At 41.4% G+C, this 18,407-nt stretch overlaps 1 protein-coding gene and 1 pseudogene across 17 annotated transcripts in view; one reads left to right on the forward strand and one right to left on the reverse strand.

Annotated features, from left to right (window-relative positions):
• Nucleotides 1–4,911, forward strand: part of LOC148758247 (fatty acid-binding protein 5 pseudogene) — a 99,321-nt pseudogene extending 94,410 nt beyond the window's left edge.
• The window catches only part of ERC2 (ELKS/RAB6-interacting/CAST family member 2), a 918,050-nt gene that overhangs the window by 730,334 nt on the left and 169,309 nt on the right, over nt 1–18,407 (reverse strand). For 12 of the 17 annotated variants that reach the window (XM_074313127.2, XM_074313130.2, XM_074313128.2 and 9 more), the window contains 2 exons: nt 13,514–13,537; nt 12,464–12,880 (listed from right to left, as the gene is read on the reverse strand). In XM_074313127.2, the coding sequence (XP_074169228.2) occupies nt 12,464–12,880; nt 13,514–13,537 (441 nt within the window). The remainder of the gene's footprint in view (nt 1–12,463; nt 12,881–13,513; nt 13,538–18,407) is intronic. The other 5 variants (XM_074313132.2, XM_074313136.2, XM_074313134.2 and 2 more) reach the window with 1 other exon arrangement.

The following is an 18,407-nucleotide window of genomic DNA, read 5'->3' on the forward strand; positions in this document are numbered from 1 at the left end:
CTCTGCCATGCGTCTGTGGATTCTCTATGAGAAGAGAACTTTCCTTTATTAATAACTTTTGAAAACATGCACAAACTAATTCATGCTGGCAGTCCAAATCCTCCCATCAAATTTCATGAGGTGATCAGGCTGAGTTCAGAGATGCACACAGGATAAAGAGAAAACCTCACGTCTAGAGAAAATCGGGGGGAGGAGGAAGGATAGTGAACAAAAACTTATAGTCTGAACTTAAAGCTTTAAAGTCAAGAAAAGAGGGAAAATCTAGAGGACTTGGTTAAGTGGGTCAAAAAATAAAGGTTTCAATTGCATAAAAAGCCAAATGCGAGTTCAGATTTTTTAGTGCGATATGCATAAATACTTGCTGCTATTTATACACACAAATATTTTCCTTTACTTGAGATTTAGTGGGTCTGTGCCTGAGGCAAGATTATTTTAATAGTAATAATAAAAATACTTAATAGTACTTAGAGCAAGCATGTGTGGTCATGATGTTTTAAAAGGGAGAAAGAAAAGGTAATTCTGAACATCTGTACTACATTTCCACATGATAAAACCACCACACTCCAAAATTATTCTGAAGTTCGGTGGTGCTGGGGGTGGGACATAGTATAGCAGTTCCTGTAGAGAAATGTTTATTTAAAAAACAAAAGGGGAGACTCAAAGGCCATTTTGGAAAAGCAGGGACAACAATCTTTATTGTAAAATGAAACTGCCAATTAATAGTGACGGTCCAGTAGTCAAAAACCGAAGTTCATGTGTCTTCTCGGAATCATAATTATTGCCTCCTTAAAGACTCCTGAGAATCAAAAGTCTTTATTTTCACAAAATCTCAAGGTTCCCAAGTGGTATCTCAGATCAAAACACCACTCCCAGCCGCTCCCTTAGATTTATTTTCCAGGGCTTTCCTCATTCCCAGCCCTACATCTTCTAAGAGGAAAGGAGTAAGGGACAGGCTAGTTGGAGGCAGATTCTCTCTCAATCTCCACCCCCCAACACACACCTCTCTCTTGCTCTCTCTCTCTCTCTCACACACACACACACACACACACACCTTTCTCTCTCTCACACACACACCCCTCTCACACACTCACACACACACACACACACCTTTCTCTCTCACACACACACCTTTCTCTCTCTCTCACACACACACACCTCTCTCTCTCTCTCTCTCTCTCTCTCTCTCTCTCTCACACACACACACACACACACACACACACACACACACACACCACTTCTGTTTTCCTTTCAGTCTCAAACCCCCACTTCTCCTCAGCATATCTGTTTCCTAGTTCAGTCCTCGCAGCCAGTCTTTGGGTCAAGAGTATCAGGATCTGGGCTGCCCTCCCCAGTAAAACAGAGTTTCAAGCCGGTGGGGCTGGGAATTGCCGTATTTGCCACAGCCACAAGGATGTGTCAATCACTCTACACCAGCAGTGCACAACCTGGACAATTTTGTCCCCCAGGGGATATTATGCAAGTTCCGGAGACCTTTTATTGTTGTCACAAGTGGGGGAAGGAAAAAGGTACTACTTGCTTCTAGCTGGTAAAACCCCAGGATGCTACTAAACATTCTACAAGGCACAACACAACTCCCACCAGAGAATTATCCTGCCCCAAATGTCAACAGTGCTGAGACTGAGAAACTCTGGGCTACATCGAGGAAGCAACATCCCAGAAAAAGGCAGTGTCTTTCCCCAACATTAAAAATGTTCAAACAGCTGACAACCCAGCCCACAGGGCACCAGAAGCGATCTGACTACTTTGGGGGCTGAAGGAAGGGCAGAGGGTGGTGAGAGGACTTTCTCAGTTGTCAGGCCCTGGCTTTACTTGGTTAAGAACACTTTCCATAGAAAAGCCTAGCAATTCTATGGCACACCAACAATTACCATGTGTAAATACGTTTTAACATGACTGGTAGATACAGTACATGGACAGTTTGTTTTTCAGGCCATTTCCCTTAAAGCAGCCACAGATGTTTAAAGCACTAATTGTGTGGGCTTAAAAAGTATCAACAAACACGGGTCTTTAAAAACAAGAAAAGAAAAAAGGAGGAGGAGGAGTTGGAAGCCTGTTTATAGCTGTCAGGAATTCCTAAACCTTATGGAGTTTTAATGGAAATCTCCATTTCTCTGGTACATTATATGTTAGTGAATACTACACATGTAGTCTCTTTTTAATCCACACAGGTTGTTTTCCCAATACCTACTACTCCTGAAAGAGCTGCAGACTTTTGTGATACTTGGCAATACTAAATGTGCTATGACTCACGATGAAAAAAAATCACAGGTCTAACCATTGTAAATGAAAAATGGGCAGAAACAAAAGAAAACAAATACTGTCTCTTCATTTAAAAAAAGTCAAAACCTATACATGAAAGTAGTAAGATTTGATACTCTAAATATAACTATTTGCACATAGGCTTTTTACCAAACATCTTGATTCAAAAATCATTTACTTATCATCTAAATCTGGAAGCACTAATCTTTTTCTTTAAGGGCGAAGTAGTAAATATTTTAGGCTTTAAGGGTCATGAGGCAAAATAGAAAATATTATATTGGTACTTACATAACCATTTCAAATGTAACCATTTAAAAAGGTAAAAACCACTCTTAGCTCCAGGCCATTAAAAAAACAACAAAAAAAAAAAAACAACGGGTGATGGGCCACATTTGGGCCACATTTGGCCCACAGCTATAATTTGCCAACTCTTGAGCTAAATGAGTAGTAAGTCTTTATCATTTTTACTCTTAAGTCTCACTCATTTTTCTTTCTTTTTCCTTTTTCCACAAAGTACTCATACATAATTATATTTTTCCTTTAGTAAGGAGGGTTGAATTCATTCTTTATATCCAACTGCTGTATATCCCACAATGTTACAGACCACTGCTATAAGCATGAGCCACTCCTAGGAATCACCCAGCCACCACTCACATTTCCGTATTTAACACTCTACCCCAAGCAGAGTGCTGGTCAACCTACATGCCAAACTGGAAACACAAATAAAGCCTCCCCTTTCACAGCCAAGCCATGGTGGGTGGAAAAGGAGATTTTGCTTCACCAAATTTTAGCCAATTAGAAAAGTAATGAAATGGGGCACCTGTTAGTAGGTTTAAAATATAATTTTAATGTCTCGTAACTGACATAGAAAGAAACTGAAAATACCCAACAGAAACTAGATAAACTCGGTATTTCTTTTAGGCAATGAGGTAAGATGAACTAAAAAAAAAAAAAAAAAAAAAAATTAAAAAGAAGGTTAACTTTAAACAGATGAAACAGGGAAAGTCCAACTCTAAGTGTCACCCTGTTTTCCTTATTCTCTGCTCACAAAGATTCATTTATTCCCTAGGAATTTATGGAGGGCCAAATGTGCAGGGCTGTTCTTTGCATTTTAAACAAGTACATTCATTTTCACAAGCTACACAGGGACTGAGGAGACTGAGCCCTCCTGCTGCCTTCTACATCACACAGTTTTAACCTTTTCATTGCGTGTTAACTTCACGGATTTACAGTCCCCATTTCAACGGGCCCTGATAAGACTTGGCAAGAAAAAAAATCTGAGCCTTTTGCACTTTTTTTCCCCTTTTTGGCACTTACAGAGAAAATATCGCTGCGCAAGAAGTCAGAAGACCATAATTCTGGTCCCTGGTTTACTCGGTATCAGGTGGAAACCCCTGGCAGTACCCAGGAGTGGTTAGGACCAGGAAGCAGCAGGCCCGAGCACGAATGCCAGGGCCATGACCACTTGCTCTGAGAACCTGGATCAGACACATTACCCTGCTAGGCCTCGGCCTCCTCATCTGAATGGCAGGAAACCACCTTCCAGCCTAGAGGATTGTTGGATTAAATGGCACTCCCAGGAAAATGATGCTCCTGAGAGCCCAGGAAATGTTACATGTCATCACTACTTCATTTCTCTGAACCTCAGCTTACTCCAAGTATCAGAGGAAATCAGTGAAATGGAATGTGTCCTATAAAACACAAAGCCTCCTTCACGTGTAAGGGATTGACGTCCCCAACCCAGACACCAGGGTCTTGGTATAACTGAATGGTCTCAACTTCCCACTGCAGCAGCCTATGAACAGTGTGCGTGTGTGCAGGACTTTCTCCCTGCTGAGGTTTTATTTGTGGTGCACTGTTTTACCAAATGATGATGACAAGTTAGGTCAGCTACCAAGAGAATATTTTTTCAAAGAGCAGTCACACCCAAGATAGAGCAGCGGGACAGTGCAATAAGGACAGTGACCAGACTCTCCCAGCATAACCTCCCGACATCCTCTCCATCCCTGTGGCCTCCCCACACCGCTCTGCCCTGCCACTTTCTTTTCTCAGCTGGCTCCAAAATGCCATGTGCTAATGGCTCCCTGGGGCTCCACCAGCCTCAGTTACTGTAAAAAGCAACCAATTACACTCATTAAAATCAATATGGGGTAAAACCTGAACCATTCATTTCACATTAGCATAGAGTATTCAAACTTTTAAAAATGCATTAAAATTTAAAGATAAGGGGCCATGCATGCATTCTGCTCTGCTACCGCCTGCGCCCACGATGGAGAGCAAAGGCTTTGAAGGAAGTAGGAGTAGGGACTGCTCTGCAAGCAGTGGGTGCCATGGCCAAACCAGACTGTGTCATCACTTCTGACAGTTAAACCTCATCATAAAAACCAAGAGCACATTGAAAACAACACAGTTTTCATGTAACCTGGGAGAGAAGTTTGAGGAGACTACATTTGATTGCAGGAAAACTCAGACTGTCTGCAACTTTGTATTATAAATAACGCATTAGTTCAATATCAGAAACAGGATGGGGAAAAAAGCACAATAACAAGAAAATTGGAAGATGGAAAATGAGTGGTGGAATGCATCATGAACAAAGTCACCTGTACTCATGTCTATGAAAACGTAGAGTAAAAATTCCATCATCCTTCTGGACAGGAATTAGCTGCGAGGATAAACGAGTTCAGTTCAATGAGCAAATCTCCATACTGCTTCTTTTTTTCATTACTGTGTTCAATTATCTTTATCACAAACATTTTTCATGCAACTATTTCTGAGTTTTGGTTTAATTATGACCATCCCTTTAGTTAGTAAATAAATGTGTTTATGCTAAAAAATACTTTAAAGAAAAAGGCAAATGATGCTAAACAAACAAAAATGAATACATTCTTTATGTCATCCGAAATGTAAAAAAAAAAAAAAAAAAGGCTATGAAACCCTACTTTTGGAAGTGCTGTTAAGCAAGGTCTACAGAAAGTGCTTTTCTCTTAAGATGCTTTGTTGGCATCCACCCTGCACAGAGTGCTTGGAGAAAATGAAACTCAGTGAGAATGAACGGAGACTGTGCCAAGGTAGCATCAGTCGATGAAAACTCCATGTAATCTCAAAAGATACATCGTATTCAAAATTAAATTCATAGTCAGAAAAGAGGCAAGGAAAAGTATGTAGTTCCTACGGTCTCCTCTTAAATAATAATGGAATAAGTGACAAGACAGCCTTTAGAAGGATCACACAAACGGGGGGCTTGGTGGTCACAAATGACCAGGTGTGCGTGTTTGAAAATAACGACGACAACAAAAGTCACCAATAGTCAGAAACGCCTTATGCACTTGGGCCGAACTTCATAATCTTTCCCTCAGCCATATCCTCAACCTGGGGACAGCTCACCAGTACCGCATTCAGCACATCTACCATCTTTCCTCAACCTCAGGGTCTCCTGCTGATGACTCACCTGCCCACAGTCCCGCCATCAGCCCACATCCAGGCCCATAGTGATTGTCTGCTCCTTGCAGCTCCCAGCACACAATCCAAGTTGTCGAGGTTCTGTCTGCAGGTAGAATGACCCTTCCCTTCAACTTCTGTGGCCACCATGCAGATTCAGACTCTTGGTCACCTGAACAGCCACAGTATCTGTCCAACTTATCCCCATGCCTTTAGCCCCTTCCTATGCGACCCACTATAATTAGCACTAACAATCTTTTCTGATCATGCCATTTTCCAAGGCAAATGCCTTCACAGGCTGTCCAGAGCCTACATAGCAAAGACCAATCCTCTGTGTCGCATGCTCAGAGACCTCAGGGACCTGACCTGAACCACCTATTCAGCTTTATTTCCTTTTGCTCCTGACAGGTGAGGTTTCAGCTGCTCCAAACTCACCATACCCCAAACCAACCACAGTTCCCACCTCTAAGGCTTGGCTCAGCCGTCTCTTTTCCAATCGTACTTCTCCATCACCCCTGTGTGTTGAAATTCTTTCTGCTTCTGAAGACCAGCTCCATCATCAGCTGTCCTACCCTTAAGCTGGATAGCACTGAAGTACCATTTAGGTCCTCTGGGTGCCCACCCCAAGGCGCGGCGGCGTGCAGTGGTACCAAGTATATTCTCTGCAGCCAGATTCCCAGGTTCTGATCTTGGTTCCCACACTTGCTGTGAGTGACTGGGAACAATTACGTACTCTTCGTGCTTCAGTTTCCTTATATAGTATGCACGAGGATGATGACGACAATATTTCCTTAGCACAGTAACCTAGCACAGAATAAGCATCAATATGCGTGAGCTGTTTCTCTTATTGCCCACCTGAGCCCCTGAACAAGACCACTAACTTGCTAAGGATACTCCCCCAGCATCCTGTACATAGATTTTCAACATGTGCCCACCGATGTCCAACACACTTTGAAAGAAATGAAAGAAAACTTCCACTTAAAAGTTACCCTCAAAGTTACCGCGCACTGCAAACACAAATGACAGAGAAAACATAAAAGAAAATGGCGTTTGTATAATCATTATGAACTTCTCCAATGTTGGTAAAATAAACCACAGAGCCATTCTCAAGGTATTTTTTTTAACTATTCTTTCACTCTTTCAAATATTTATTGAGCACCTGCAGGCAATATTTGAGACCTGGGAATATTGATGGAATGTACTGATGATGTTAAGAAACTTACTTTATTAAAATAGGGAGAACTTATTAGGTTCTGTAATACACTTATAGGAAACAACTCTTAGAAAAGAATGTAAATGTTTACGTGGTCACTAGTGTTTAGGAATAACTTCTCTGAAAAGCTTCATTGGTAGAACTATTATAGAATGTACTGAATATGTAGAGGCAGAATTAGAAATGCCTCGTCAGTGAAATCATGGCTCATCCAGCAAAACTAGAGACAAGTGTGTGCTAAAGAGAAAGAAGCCATATGTTTTGAAAGAGGGGGGACTCGGTGGAGTTTAGAAGTTTGTGCAAAGATTACATAGGGGAGGTTTAAGCTATCCATAAAAGGTTTATGAGCTTAAAAATGTATAGGTCACAAACTGCCTTGGTGGATCGCCCCCTGGCCTGGAGACAACCGGGATAAATAAACAAGGAGACCAAGAATTCCTGTTGTCTTTCCTGTCTCATCCCTACTTCCCCCTCCCTCACCCCTGCACACATCGCATGGAGGGAAGCTCAGGGGCCTTTACCTGTCCTGGGTTACAGGTCAAAGCCACAAAAGCAGCTGTGGCTTTTGATAACTTGAGAGCTCTTCTACCCTTGCCCCCAATGAAAGGCCAGCTACCCTAAAGGACTAGCATAGGGAGTCAGCAGGCACGGCAGCACAACTTACTTCCCTCCCCTTCAAACACTTTACAGCGCAATGAATCCAAAGACTCCTGACTCTCTTCTAAGGACCAGCCAAGAATGTACTAAGGAGAGTGAATATAGGCGGATCCTGGTATATAAACTCACTTTTTCTTTAATGAGATCAGTAGTATTCTGGGTACTTGATTGCTAAAATCTTTACATGGAACAATATGTTCTTTGTAGAAAAAGCTAGATAGAGAACAAGGTAAACTATTACTACATCAAACAATGTCACATCATATCAACCTGTATCCAAAAGCATCAGACAACACTAGTGAGTAATACTGCATTTCAGCCAACCCTTCGGCTCACATTAGCAGTCAGTTGTAGTTCTTGGGCAATCGTTTTGGTCTTCCAAGTAAGTTGAGATCATAATCTTTCTGTTGTTGCTTCCTGCCAGGCAAAGATGTGGTTTTGCCCTCAGCCTTTTCCAGACCACCGAAAGACAAGACACTAAAGCAACCCAACCCTCCCCATGTGCAACTCCTGCCAACTCGAAATCTCCTGAAACAATAGGCTAAACAAGGCCAGTGTTCCAAGAGATGGAATTTATGAGGTCCCACACCTTTGCTTAAGAATGAATCATAAAACCACTAGCACTCCATTCCCCAGCATTATACCATCGAGCCCCAGCAGGGTCAAACTGTGCAAAATGAAAAGGAAATCAAGAACACACTGAACTTAAAAACATCAAGTACATTTTAAATCCTGTTTTAGATTCATTTAATTTAACAGAGGCCAGGCAACTTCCTTATTTGAGCTGGGTTATTCTTACTGGTTTCACACCAACAGCAGTCATTTTTCCACTAAAAAAAAATTGTTTTAAATACCCTGACAGAAGAACATTCTAAAATGAAGTAGAGAACATGGAAACAACTTACAATAAACTTTGCCTTCTAGAATAACTAATGGAGAAAATTACCCAGTTATTTGGCCATGGGAAACAACTCTTTGTATAGTATTACATATTTTGCAGGTCACAAATTAAAAGCACGATTGTCATCTTTTAGCATAGCATTTTCCCAAAGTGTTTTCCAAAGAGCATGCATGCAACAAGAGAAAAGCAAGTCAAATAAGTTTGAGAAGCTTTGCCTTGCCTCTGTCCCCTCTTGGAAATGACTGATGTACATTTGCATATTAAAGAGTCTGAGGAGTCCTGCAGTAAACTATGGAAGCCAGCATTTTCTCAAATTCTTTTGGCCCTGCAGGTCTTTTCCTCTCATAACACAGATCAAAATCCCACAAAATGGCTGTTCTGCAGAGCACACTTTGGGAAAGATTATTCTAGAAAAAGGATAGAATGAAATGGTCTAATAGCTGAGACTCTGGAGTCTGCCTGATTTGAATACCAGCATCACCACTTCTTAGCTGTGGAACATTGGGCAAGCTTCTTAATGTCCTTTGTCCCTAAGTTCCCCCGGGGAAAATGGGCAAAATAGTAGCACCTACCTCCTAGGCATGGGTCTTTCCATATGACTGGATCAGTCTTCTGAGAGGAACCCTCACATGATAGGTTCCTTTTGGTCATTTAGATCTCAGTTCACGATGTCACACCCTCCAGGAGGCCTTCTCTGACCACCCAATATAGTCTCACCCAAGTCACTAGGTATTTTTTGTTGCAGTTTTTTTAGCTGTTTAGTTTTAGTGACTTGGCCTCACCCAAGTCACTAGTTTTTGTTGTTGTTGTTGTTTTAATTAAAGTTTATTGGGGTGATAATTGTTAGTAAAGTTACATAGATTTCAGGTGAACAATTCTGTAATTCATTATCAATTCACTAGATTTTTATCCTCTTCTTTACTTCACGATACTTCTGTTTAACTATTAAATTGTTGTGTTTCACCCCACTAGAATACAAGCGCCATGACATCAAACTTTATTAGTTATCATTACTCTATCCCAAAATGGATCCTCAATAAGCATTCATTCGATGGATGGATGAATGAATGAATAAATGAGGTGGCTGTGAGAATTAAATGTTAATAAATGTAAAGCGTTCTCTAGAATGTCTAACACATAAGCATCAATCCAGACACTGTTATGAAAACTTTGGATGATTAAGTGGTGAATACACTCATAATTCTTACACTATTGGACTTGCCTCTTCTTGCTGTATCGTGCGTAAACATTTCACCGCATTTATTTAGAGGTATGTTGCTAAATGGGCTTTCAGGGATGGGGCAGGCTGGGAGGAGTGTGGATAGGTCCTGAGGGTAGCATTTTGCTGATTTCCATGGTGCAAATACTCCCACCATGACCAATTTCAAGCTATCAATGGTTTAAAAGCAGGCTCACAAAATTCCTGAAAATGTAACAGCTCTCATAAGCCAATCCAATCCTTCTCTTGGGAAGGGTCCTTTCAGGCCTCCAAATCTTGTTTGTTGAGTTTAAGTTTAAAATGAGACTTTTATATAAAGACACCTTTTCCACATTCTCCCTTCTTAATGAGCCAACATAAGGGCTATCACTGGCGTTGGTCTGATACTCCAGGAAACTGGTTGGATGTGTTGGGCTGCATTTTCTGTAAAACTCTCTGTGGGCGCTTGGGCTGACGATTAGGACTCTAAACGTGATCTATGTCCACGCCAGACCACTGAGGACCAACTAACCTCATAAAACACAAGTTAAATTGTGTTTAGATTTATTTAAATGGAGGCATCCACACAATAGAATCAGGGCATCAACTATTAAGTGCCACCAATGAGCAGAATCTAATAACAGAAGAAGAGTGACTCTACCCTGACCACAACATCCCAACATAGAGTGAAGGTCAGTGCTGCAGATGGAGATTTCTCTGGCATCACAGCCTTGCTGTACATGCAACATGACCCCTTGGCACTCAGAATAAGCATCAGCTTTTTTAAACGATAGCAATCGACCAACCAGAGTTTTGAGACAACATAACCAAAATTTTAAACTCTGCAGTCACTCTACAGGCAAGCGATAACATATAATGATTGCTTCTCTTCTATGAATTAAATGGAAAGCCTATGAAGTAAGGCAGGAAGAAAATTGTTTCTGCTTCACTTTAGTAGCTCGCTATTCCTGTGTAACAAATTACCCCCAAATTCAGCAGCTTGAAACAACACACATTTATCATCGCACAGTTTCTGTGGATCTGGAATCCAGGCACAGCTTACCTGGTTCCTCTGCTTCACAGTCTCTCACAAAGCTGCAATCAAGGTGTCAGCCCAGGGCTTGTCATCTCATCTGAAGGTCCGACTGGGAAGGGTCCACTTCTAAGCTCACTAAGTGGTTGTTGGCAGTTTCAATTCTTCGTGGCTGTGTGAGTGAGGGTCTCAGTTCCTCATGAGTATTGGCTGGAAGCTGCCCTCAGTTCCTTACCACCTGGGCTTCTCCCACAGGGCAGATTGCTTCACCAAAGCATGCAACTGGAGAAGCCAATCAAGTCTTCTGACAAGATGGAAGTAACAGTCTTATGTAACCTAATCACTGAAGTGTCATTGGCATCCCATTACTTTTGCCATATGCTATTGTCTAGAAGCAAATCACTAGGTTCAGCTTATACTCAAGGGGAGGAGATGACACAAAGACAAGAATTCCAAGAGGTAGGGATCACTGGGGCCATCTTAGAAGTCGGCCCACTTCTAAGAAGACCGTCCTGGAATACAGATGCAAAGACCAAGCCCAACAAAACACCTTTTTAAACATCTCAACATGAAACTAAGCCATGTGGTTTCCTAAGCATGTTGCTACAACCTCATGAAAACAAAACAAGGGAGAATGAGCACAGAGGACATTAAGTCTGAAGACACACAATCCCGTTCACATGTTCTAAGCAAAAACAATCTATACCAGAGAAAACTCCTGGGAGCACCTGCATTAGTCAGTCCCAACACAGAAGCCGTTCTGAACAATACAACAAGTGACTCATAAGAAGGGCTGCCCGTCTGAGCAAGTACATAATGCCATGAAATCTAGTTTGGTCTGGAAGCAAATATCTCTTGGAATTTTCATTTACTGTTGTAGCATGTTTTGAAAATACACGTAGTGTCACTGCATTGTTTCCTACCTTCTTCTGTGAGACCTGTGTCTACCGTAGCATTTTTGCCTACGTGGTACTTTTGAGATCCATGTCCACCATAGTGGCTAGGAACTGCTGTAAAAAATTTCAAACTTCGGCTGTCACTCGCATTTTTATCTAAGCTCTATCCAACCATATATTCTCGGATATATGAGCACCCCAACATTCAATGGCGGTGGCAGGCCAGAGAGGCTGCCTCTGAAGGACTTCAAATGATTTAATTTACTAAGTGCAAAATGCATACTCAGAAAACCTGGAACACTCTGACTAAATGAATTTAAATGTGGACAAAGATGATCTTAAACCTCAACATTCAAAACTGGCCTTCATATTTTACCATTCTTTCCAGAAATATCCGTATGCTTTATTTTCTGCAAATTCCACCTCCAATTCAGCTATAAAAATATTTAGGTTCATTGTTTTGCTAATCACCTATTCATTTTGCTCCTTTAGAGAGATGATATTTGATAAACACCTAAAACTTAAACAGCACTACACTTAAAAGGCCCTAAAACAATGACCATCTGTGGGAAAACAATTGTAAAGCACCTTAGAGTTGACATATGCTGCACACGGTTGGATCCTGAATACATGTTGAATAATAATGGAACATATGTGTGGTGAGCGGGGAAAAAAATCTAATGCAAAATTACAGTTCAAAGCTGATAAGCAGACAGGAAGGTTATAAAACAGATGACAAAGGGAATTTTGTTAAGGCTGTAGATCTTTTCCAGCCTGTGTAAATAACTTGATAACATATTTTAACTTGTAAAATACGGCTTTGGGGCAATAGAGTGAATGTCCTTACCTCTCTAAGATGTATGTTTTCCTTCTCTTTCTGGTCTAAAATCACTTCTAAGTGGCTGACTTGAGACTCAGCCTCTGCCATGCGCCGCGTCCGTTCGTTGTCGTCCTCCAGACTTTTGGACGGCAACCCTTTGCTTTGCAACATCTCCAGAAGCTTTTTAATCGACTCATCCCGCGCATTAAGGGTCTGTTTCTGCGTTTCGATTCTCAGCTCCATCTCCTCCAAGGTCTTCCTCAGGAGGAAGAGCTCCTTCGCCTGTCTGTCGTGCTCAGCTTGCAGCCGCCGGAAGTTCTCCTCCGTCAGCTCGATGGTGAAGTGCTCGGCTCCTCGGTTGCCACTCTCCTGCTGCAGAAGGTGGTTGAGGTCTCTCTGGGTGCGCAGTTCATCCTGAAGGGCCTGGATTGTCAACTGCAGGTGCTGTGATGAGAAAGACGAAGCAGGAGAGGAGAAAGAAGGGAAAACGTCAACAGAAATGCCAAGGGCTAGTGGCTGCTACCACACTATGAAGATGGGATGCTGATCATGAGGTCACAGGGCCAACCGTGAAGTCCTCCAGGGCGACTTCAGAAGCAAGGGGACAGGACATGGAGAGGGGGAATTAATTCAGAGATGCTTTCGGAATGTCTTAGGAGAAAAGAAATGTACACATACACAGAAACGATATATTAGTGTCAGTCACAAGGGAAATTATATATCTACAGAGTTTTAATATAGGACGTGAAAAGGGTTAGAGGGAAACTTTCACAAACACACCTTCTTTATGCCCACAATGCTCCAGACTCAGTATTCCTTGTTTCCTAAGGTGTTCTTTTTTCTACTATCCATTATTTTCCATGATAAATGCATGTTTGTTTAAAAATGAAAATAATAGCATCCATCACAAACAAGGACTTTGTTTTTACAAATAAAGCTGTGAACAGGTTTAGTAAACAGGATTACTGCATCTGCAAGCAAAAGGGAACATATGCAGACAGAGACAGACACGCTCAAACACATGAGTAGGGGAGGCTGTGCAGAGGAAAACAAATGAGCTGCAAAGAGTGGACAAACCTTGGTTCTTCTGGCATCCAGTAACTGAACAGCATAGGAAATGAAAAAAAAACGAAGCAAAAAATCAACACAAATAAAAGTCCAGTGCAAGCAAAGGATATTTAACAGAAAGAACTTAATCAACATAAAGTACCTTCACAGAGAAAAAAAGAAAAAGAAAAACAATTTCTTATTTCAGCAAAGACCCATAAGCTACACAGAATCCAAAGCATTGATGCTTGATATACATGCTTTAAAAAAAAAAAAAAAAAAAAGTGTGAGGTTTATTCCACCTTTTGTTTTCCTAAATCTCCCTGATCCAGAGTTTTGGGTATATTACCAGGGAGGAAAGCATAATACTCCAGTAGCACCTACATTATGATTTCAGGTCACCATTTTAACCAAAATCACAGTGAAAGCACCTGAGAAACAAAAGAGTTATCAGTTATGAGAAAAGAAACCTTTGCATTAAAACAATTGGTGAATTCAGCAACACCTTTCCCACCAGGCCAACCCTCTGGGGTTTGTCAGAGCAGGGAGCCATAAGACTAACAGCATTTTTGTCCCAGGAGCAAACAGGAGGTTTCAAAAACAGCACTTATTCATTCAACCAACAATCACAGATTCCTGCCTGTGGACCAGACACAATGCTAAGTAGAGGAATCAAAATGGATGGATATAAGGTGCATCTTCTGCCGCAGGGAACTCACAGCATCGTAAGGGATGCATAATACCACGTCTAAGTTATATCAATATTGGAGCAGTCCACTTTTGGAATCTTTCTGAAGTCCTACATCTGACACCCAGAGGTGCTGAGATCTTTCTGAGTGTGTCGTGTATCCAGAAACAGGCACTGGGTGATGCATCATTTTGATATATAACTCTTTATGGATCTCCACTTCATCTTTCCATTTCCATTGAAATTCTTAGAGTAGAGGGAACAAGTACTTCGTTTCTCATTCATGCTACAGTGAATCACAGAGTACTGACTAGGAGTAAGCAACTGGTATGTAGTTAACGATGGTCATTATGAATTATTATTACTTTTTTAAACTCTATTACGTTTTTGGGGGGGGAGGAAGGGGAACAGGACTTTATTGGGGAACAGTGTGCACTTCCAGGACTTTTTCCAAGTCAAGTTGTTGTCCTTTCAATCTTAGTTGTGGAGGGCGCAGCTCAGCTCCAGGTCCAGTTGCCATTGTTAGTTGCAGGGGGCATAGCCCACCATCGCTTGCAGGAGTCGAACCATCAATCTTGTGGGTGACAGGATGTGCTCCAACCAACTGAGTCATCTGGCGCTGGCGCACGTGGGAATCGAACCGGCAGCCTTCAGTGTTAGGAGCATGGCATTCCAAATGCCTGAGTCACCGGGCCGGCCCCATGAATTATTTTTTAAAAATAGAATTTATCCCTGGAAAGTGCGAAACTTGGTGATTTTAGTATATTCACAAAGTTGTGCAACCATCAACACAATAAATTTTAGAACATTTTCATCATCCCCCAAAGAAACTCTGTGCCCTTTAATAGTCACGCCCCATTCCCCTCCCTTTCCCAGGCCCTGGCAACCAACAAATTTACCCTCTTTCTCTATGTATTTGCCTGTTCTGGACATTTCACATCAATGGAATCAGGCAATAAGTGCTTCTTTCACTTAGCCTGTTTTCAAAATTCACCCATATTGTAGCAAGTATCAGTATTTCATTCATTTTATAGATGACTATTATCCCAATATAGGGACATACTACATTGCATTTATCCATTCGTCAATTGATTCATGCACAAATATTCACAGCAGCATTATTCACAGTAGCCAAAAAGTGGAAACAACCTATATGTCAATCAACTGATGAATGAGTAAATAAAATGTGGCCTATCCATAAATGGAATATTATTTAGCCATACAAAGCAATAAAGTACTAATACACACTGCAATATGGATGAATCTTGAAAACATTATGCCATGTAGACCACAGGTTATATGATTCCATTGATGTTAAATGTCCAGCATAAGCAGATCCATACACAGAAAATAAATTAATGATTGTCAAGGGGGTGGGCTGGGGAGAATGGAGGGTGATTACAAAAGGATACAGGGTTTGTTCCCGGGGTGATACTACGTTCTGGAATTATAGTGGTGATGGGTACACAACTGTGTGAATGCACTAAAACCAAAGAATTTTACACTAGATGGGTGAGTTGTATGGTACATGACTTACATCTCAACGCAGCTGTCACAAAGAACATGATGTGGGATTATATGTTAATATGACCTTCCTCCAGCAGCCCCTCCCCCTTCCCTAACCACATCAAAACAAAGTCCACATGAGTATCAACAACCTTCAGCCCAGTGATGTGGCTGCTGCCAAGCCTCTTGAAACAGAGAGTGTGACTATCTTCTAGTCACTTAAAGATTCTTGAAGATGGGAAATCTGTCCTTTGGAAATGGCTTGAATTTCTGAGACGATCCAAATTTATTTGGAGACAAACATGAGGAATCAGGATAATCAGATTGGAAATCATCCTTTCTGAGAGTGACCAAAAATAAGATTGGTTTTTTTATGTGGTTCCTAGACAGGCCAGAAGGGAATTCCAAAGAAAAAATACCCAAATTCTTTCAGCTGAGACAGCGACCACTGGACGCCAACTTTTGTAAGGAAGTTGCCCCTTTGGATGGGCAAGTTGCCTATCGCCCTGATCCTTTGTTTCCACACCTGCAAAATGGAAGTACTCCTAATGCCTGCCTCACAGGGCTCCTGTGAGAACCCTAAAGCATCAAGCGCCAGGTTTGAAAGCAAAGTGAGGAAGGAAGTTTGGTAGAAAGGAAGGGGAAAAAAAAAGAAGGAAGGAAAGTAGAAAATAAGAATGAAAGGAGGGAGGGAGGGAGGGAGGGAGGGAGGGAGGGAGGGAGGGAAGGAAGGAAGGAAGGAAGGAAGGAAGGAAGGAAGGAAGGAAGGAAGGAAGGGAAGGAAGGAAGGGAAGGAAGGACGGGAAACTTGGTCCATTTATCAATTCAATATATATTTACCCAGTATGTTCCTCATACTCATGAAATATCAAAAAAAGCAAAGAAAGGAAAACAAATGGTCCATGCTCACAGTCCACGTGGACAAGCAAACTGATAGTAGTTATGACAGAAGTCATGGCCAGGCTGGACATTCAGAGAGGATATAACCCAGGCTAGAGACATGTGGGAAAACACCCCAAACCAAGAGCCACCACTGAGCTGCATCGTGAAGAGCAAATGAGAGTCAGCCCCGAGAAGAATGATAGAAAGAGAAGAACACGTGCAAACACCCAGAGGTGAAGACAGACCAGACCTATGAAAGAACAGTTAGAGCAAATATCTGGATAGTGTTTACCACACGCCACACATTGTTCTAAGCTTTTTCACTCATCACAAACACCCTGTGAGGAGGTAGCCACTGTTATGATCTCCATTTAATGGATGAGAAAACGGAGATGCAAAGTGGTTAAGTAACTTGCTGCAGGTCACCCAGCTAAGTCAGTGGCATAGCCAGATGTTCACCCAGGCATTCGAACCCCAGCATCCCTGCTCAAACCACAATACCATCTAGTTTCTCAACTGGCAGAAATACCTCAAGATGGCTGGGAAAAGAATGGGCAACGGGGGAGAAGAGCGCAGGAGTGGTGAGGACAGGTGGGCAATTGTGAGTTACAGCAACTCTCAAAATTAAAAATTAGCCACACTAACCAGTCTGTTCCTCATTCAAAGTTGTCATGATTGTACACTTATTAATTAGCAAAATCTATTTTCCAGGTAACCATTTTATTAGTCACTAAATGACTTCAGCATGACCAAATGCAATTGATAACCAAACTAAAATTTAATGTCCTAAAATTTCTCAAACCCACATCATTTAGTTTTCATTCTCTTTTTGTTTTTTTTTGTTTTTTTTGTAACTAAAGTTTATTGGGGTGACTCTTTTAAGATATTTAAAATTAAGCAGAAACCAATTTGTTCCTGAAATGGATTCTTGAGCAAAATGCATGCACCTTAATAGTCTTGATCATATATACTTTCTGCATCATATACTAGAGGATGGTGAGAGAATTTGAAGCTCTCTCTCTCTCTCTCTCTCTCTCTCTCCCCCTCCCCGTCCCTCTTTCCCTCCCTCTCACTCCTCCCTCAATGTTCTACTTTTAAGAGATTCAATTCAATCAAGTTCCAAAATTCATTTACCAAATAGCCATCTCTAGTTAGATATTTAACCCAGACAATTTCAATTCTAAAATATAAAAATAAGACTTTTAATAAATAATCCACTGAAAAGAATATCCTCTCTGTGTGTCAGTTTCCACATTTGTAAAAGAGGGAGAGTAATAATTCCTACAACATAGGGTTACTGTGAGATTTAAATGAATTAATACATATAGAGCTCTAGAAAATACCAAGTACAGAGTAAGCACTTAGTCAGGATAGGGTAGCATATGCTGCTGTGACAACAGCAACAAAAACCCACATTCTGAAAGATATAACCCACCTGACATGCTGAGGACACAGAATCAGAACTCTTAGAGCTCTAAAAGACCTTAAAGATTAGCTTGTTTACCTCATTTTACAAATAAGAAAATCAGATCACACAGGTTAAATGCCAGGCTCAAGAGTACACACACACTGCTAAAGCCAGAATTTCAGTTTCTGGGGTCCTGGACTCCATGCTGGTATATACCCCACTAAACCTAAGAGTAGAAAAAGGGGTGTCTCTCCACTTTAACAACTTAGAAAATGGCAGTGGTGTGTCTTTCAAGCAGGATGAGCAATAACCTACGAGGTATGATAAAAAATACGGTGAATGCTGCTGCCGAGAGCCATCCAATAGAAGGGCAGAGATCTTCAATACGGGAAGAGGTTCATCGAACCTTAGTAACAGTGTGACAAGTTTCAACTTGTTCG

This window comes from Rhinolophus sinicus, chromosome 5 (assembly GCF_057876585.1).
Source record: "Rhinolophus sinicus isolate RSI-liver-muscle chromosome 5, RSI-T2T, whole genome shotgun sequence".
In the NCBI taxonomy this organism is placed as follows: Eukaryota; Metazoa; Chordata; class Mammalia; order Chiroptera; family Rhinolophidae; genus Rhinolophus; species Rhinolophus sinicus.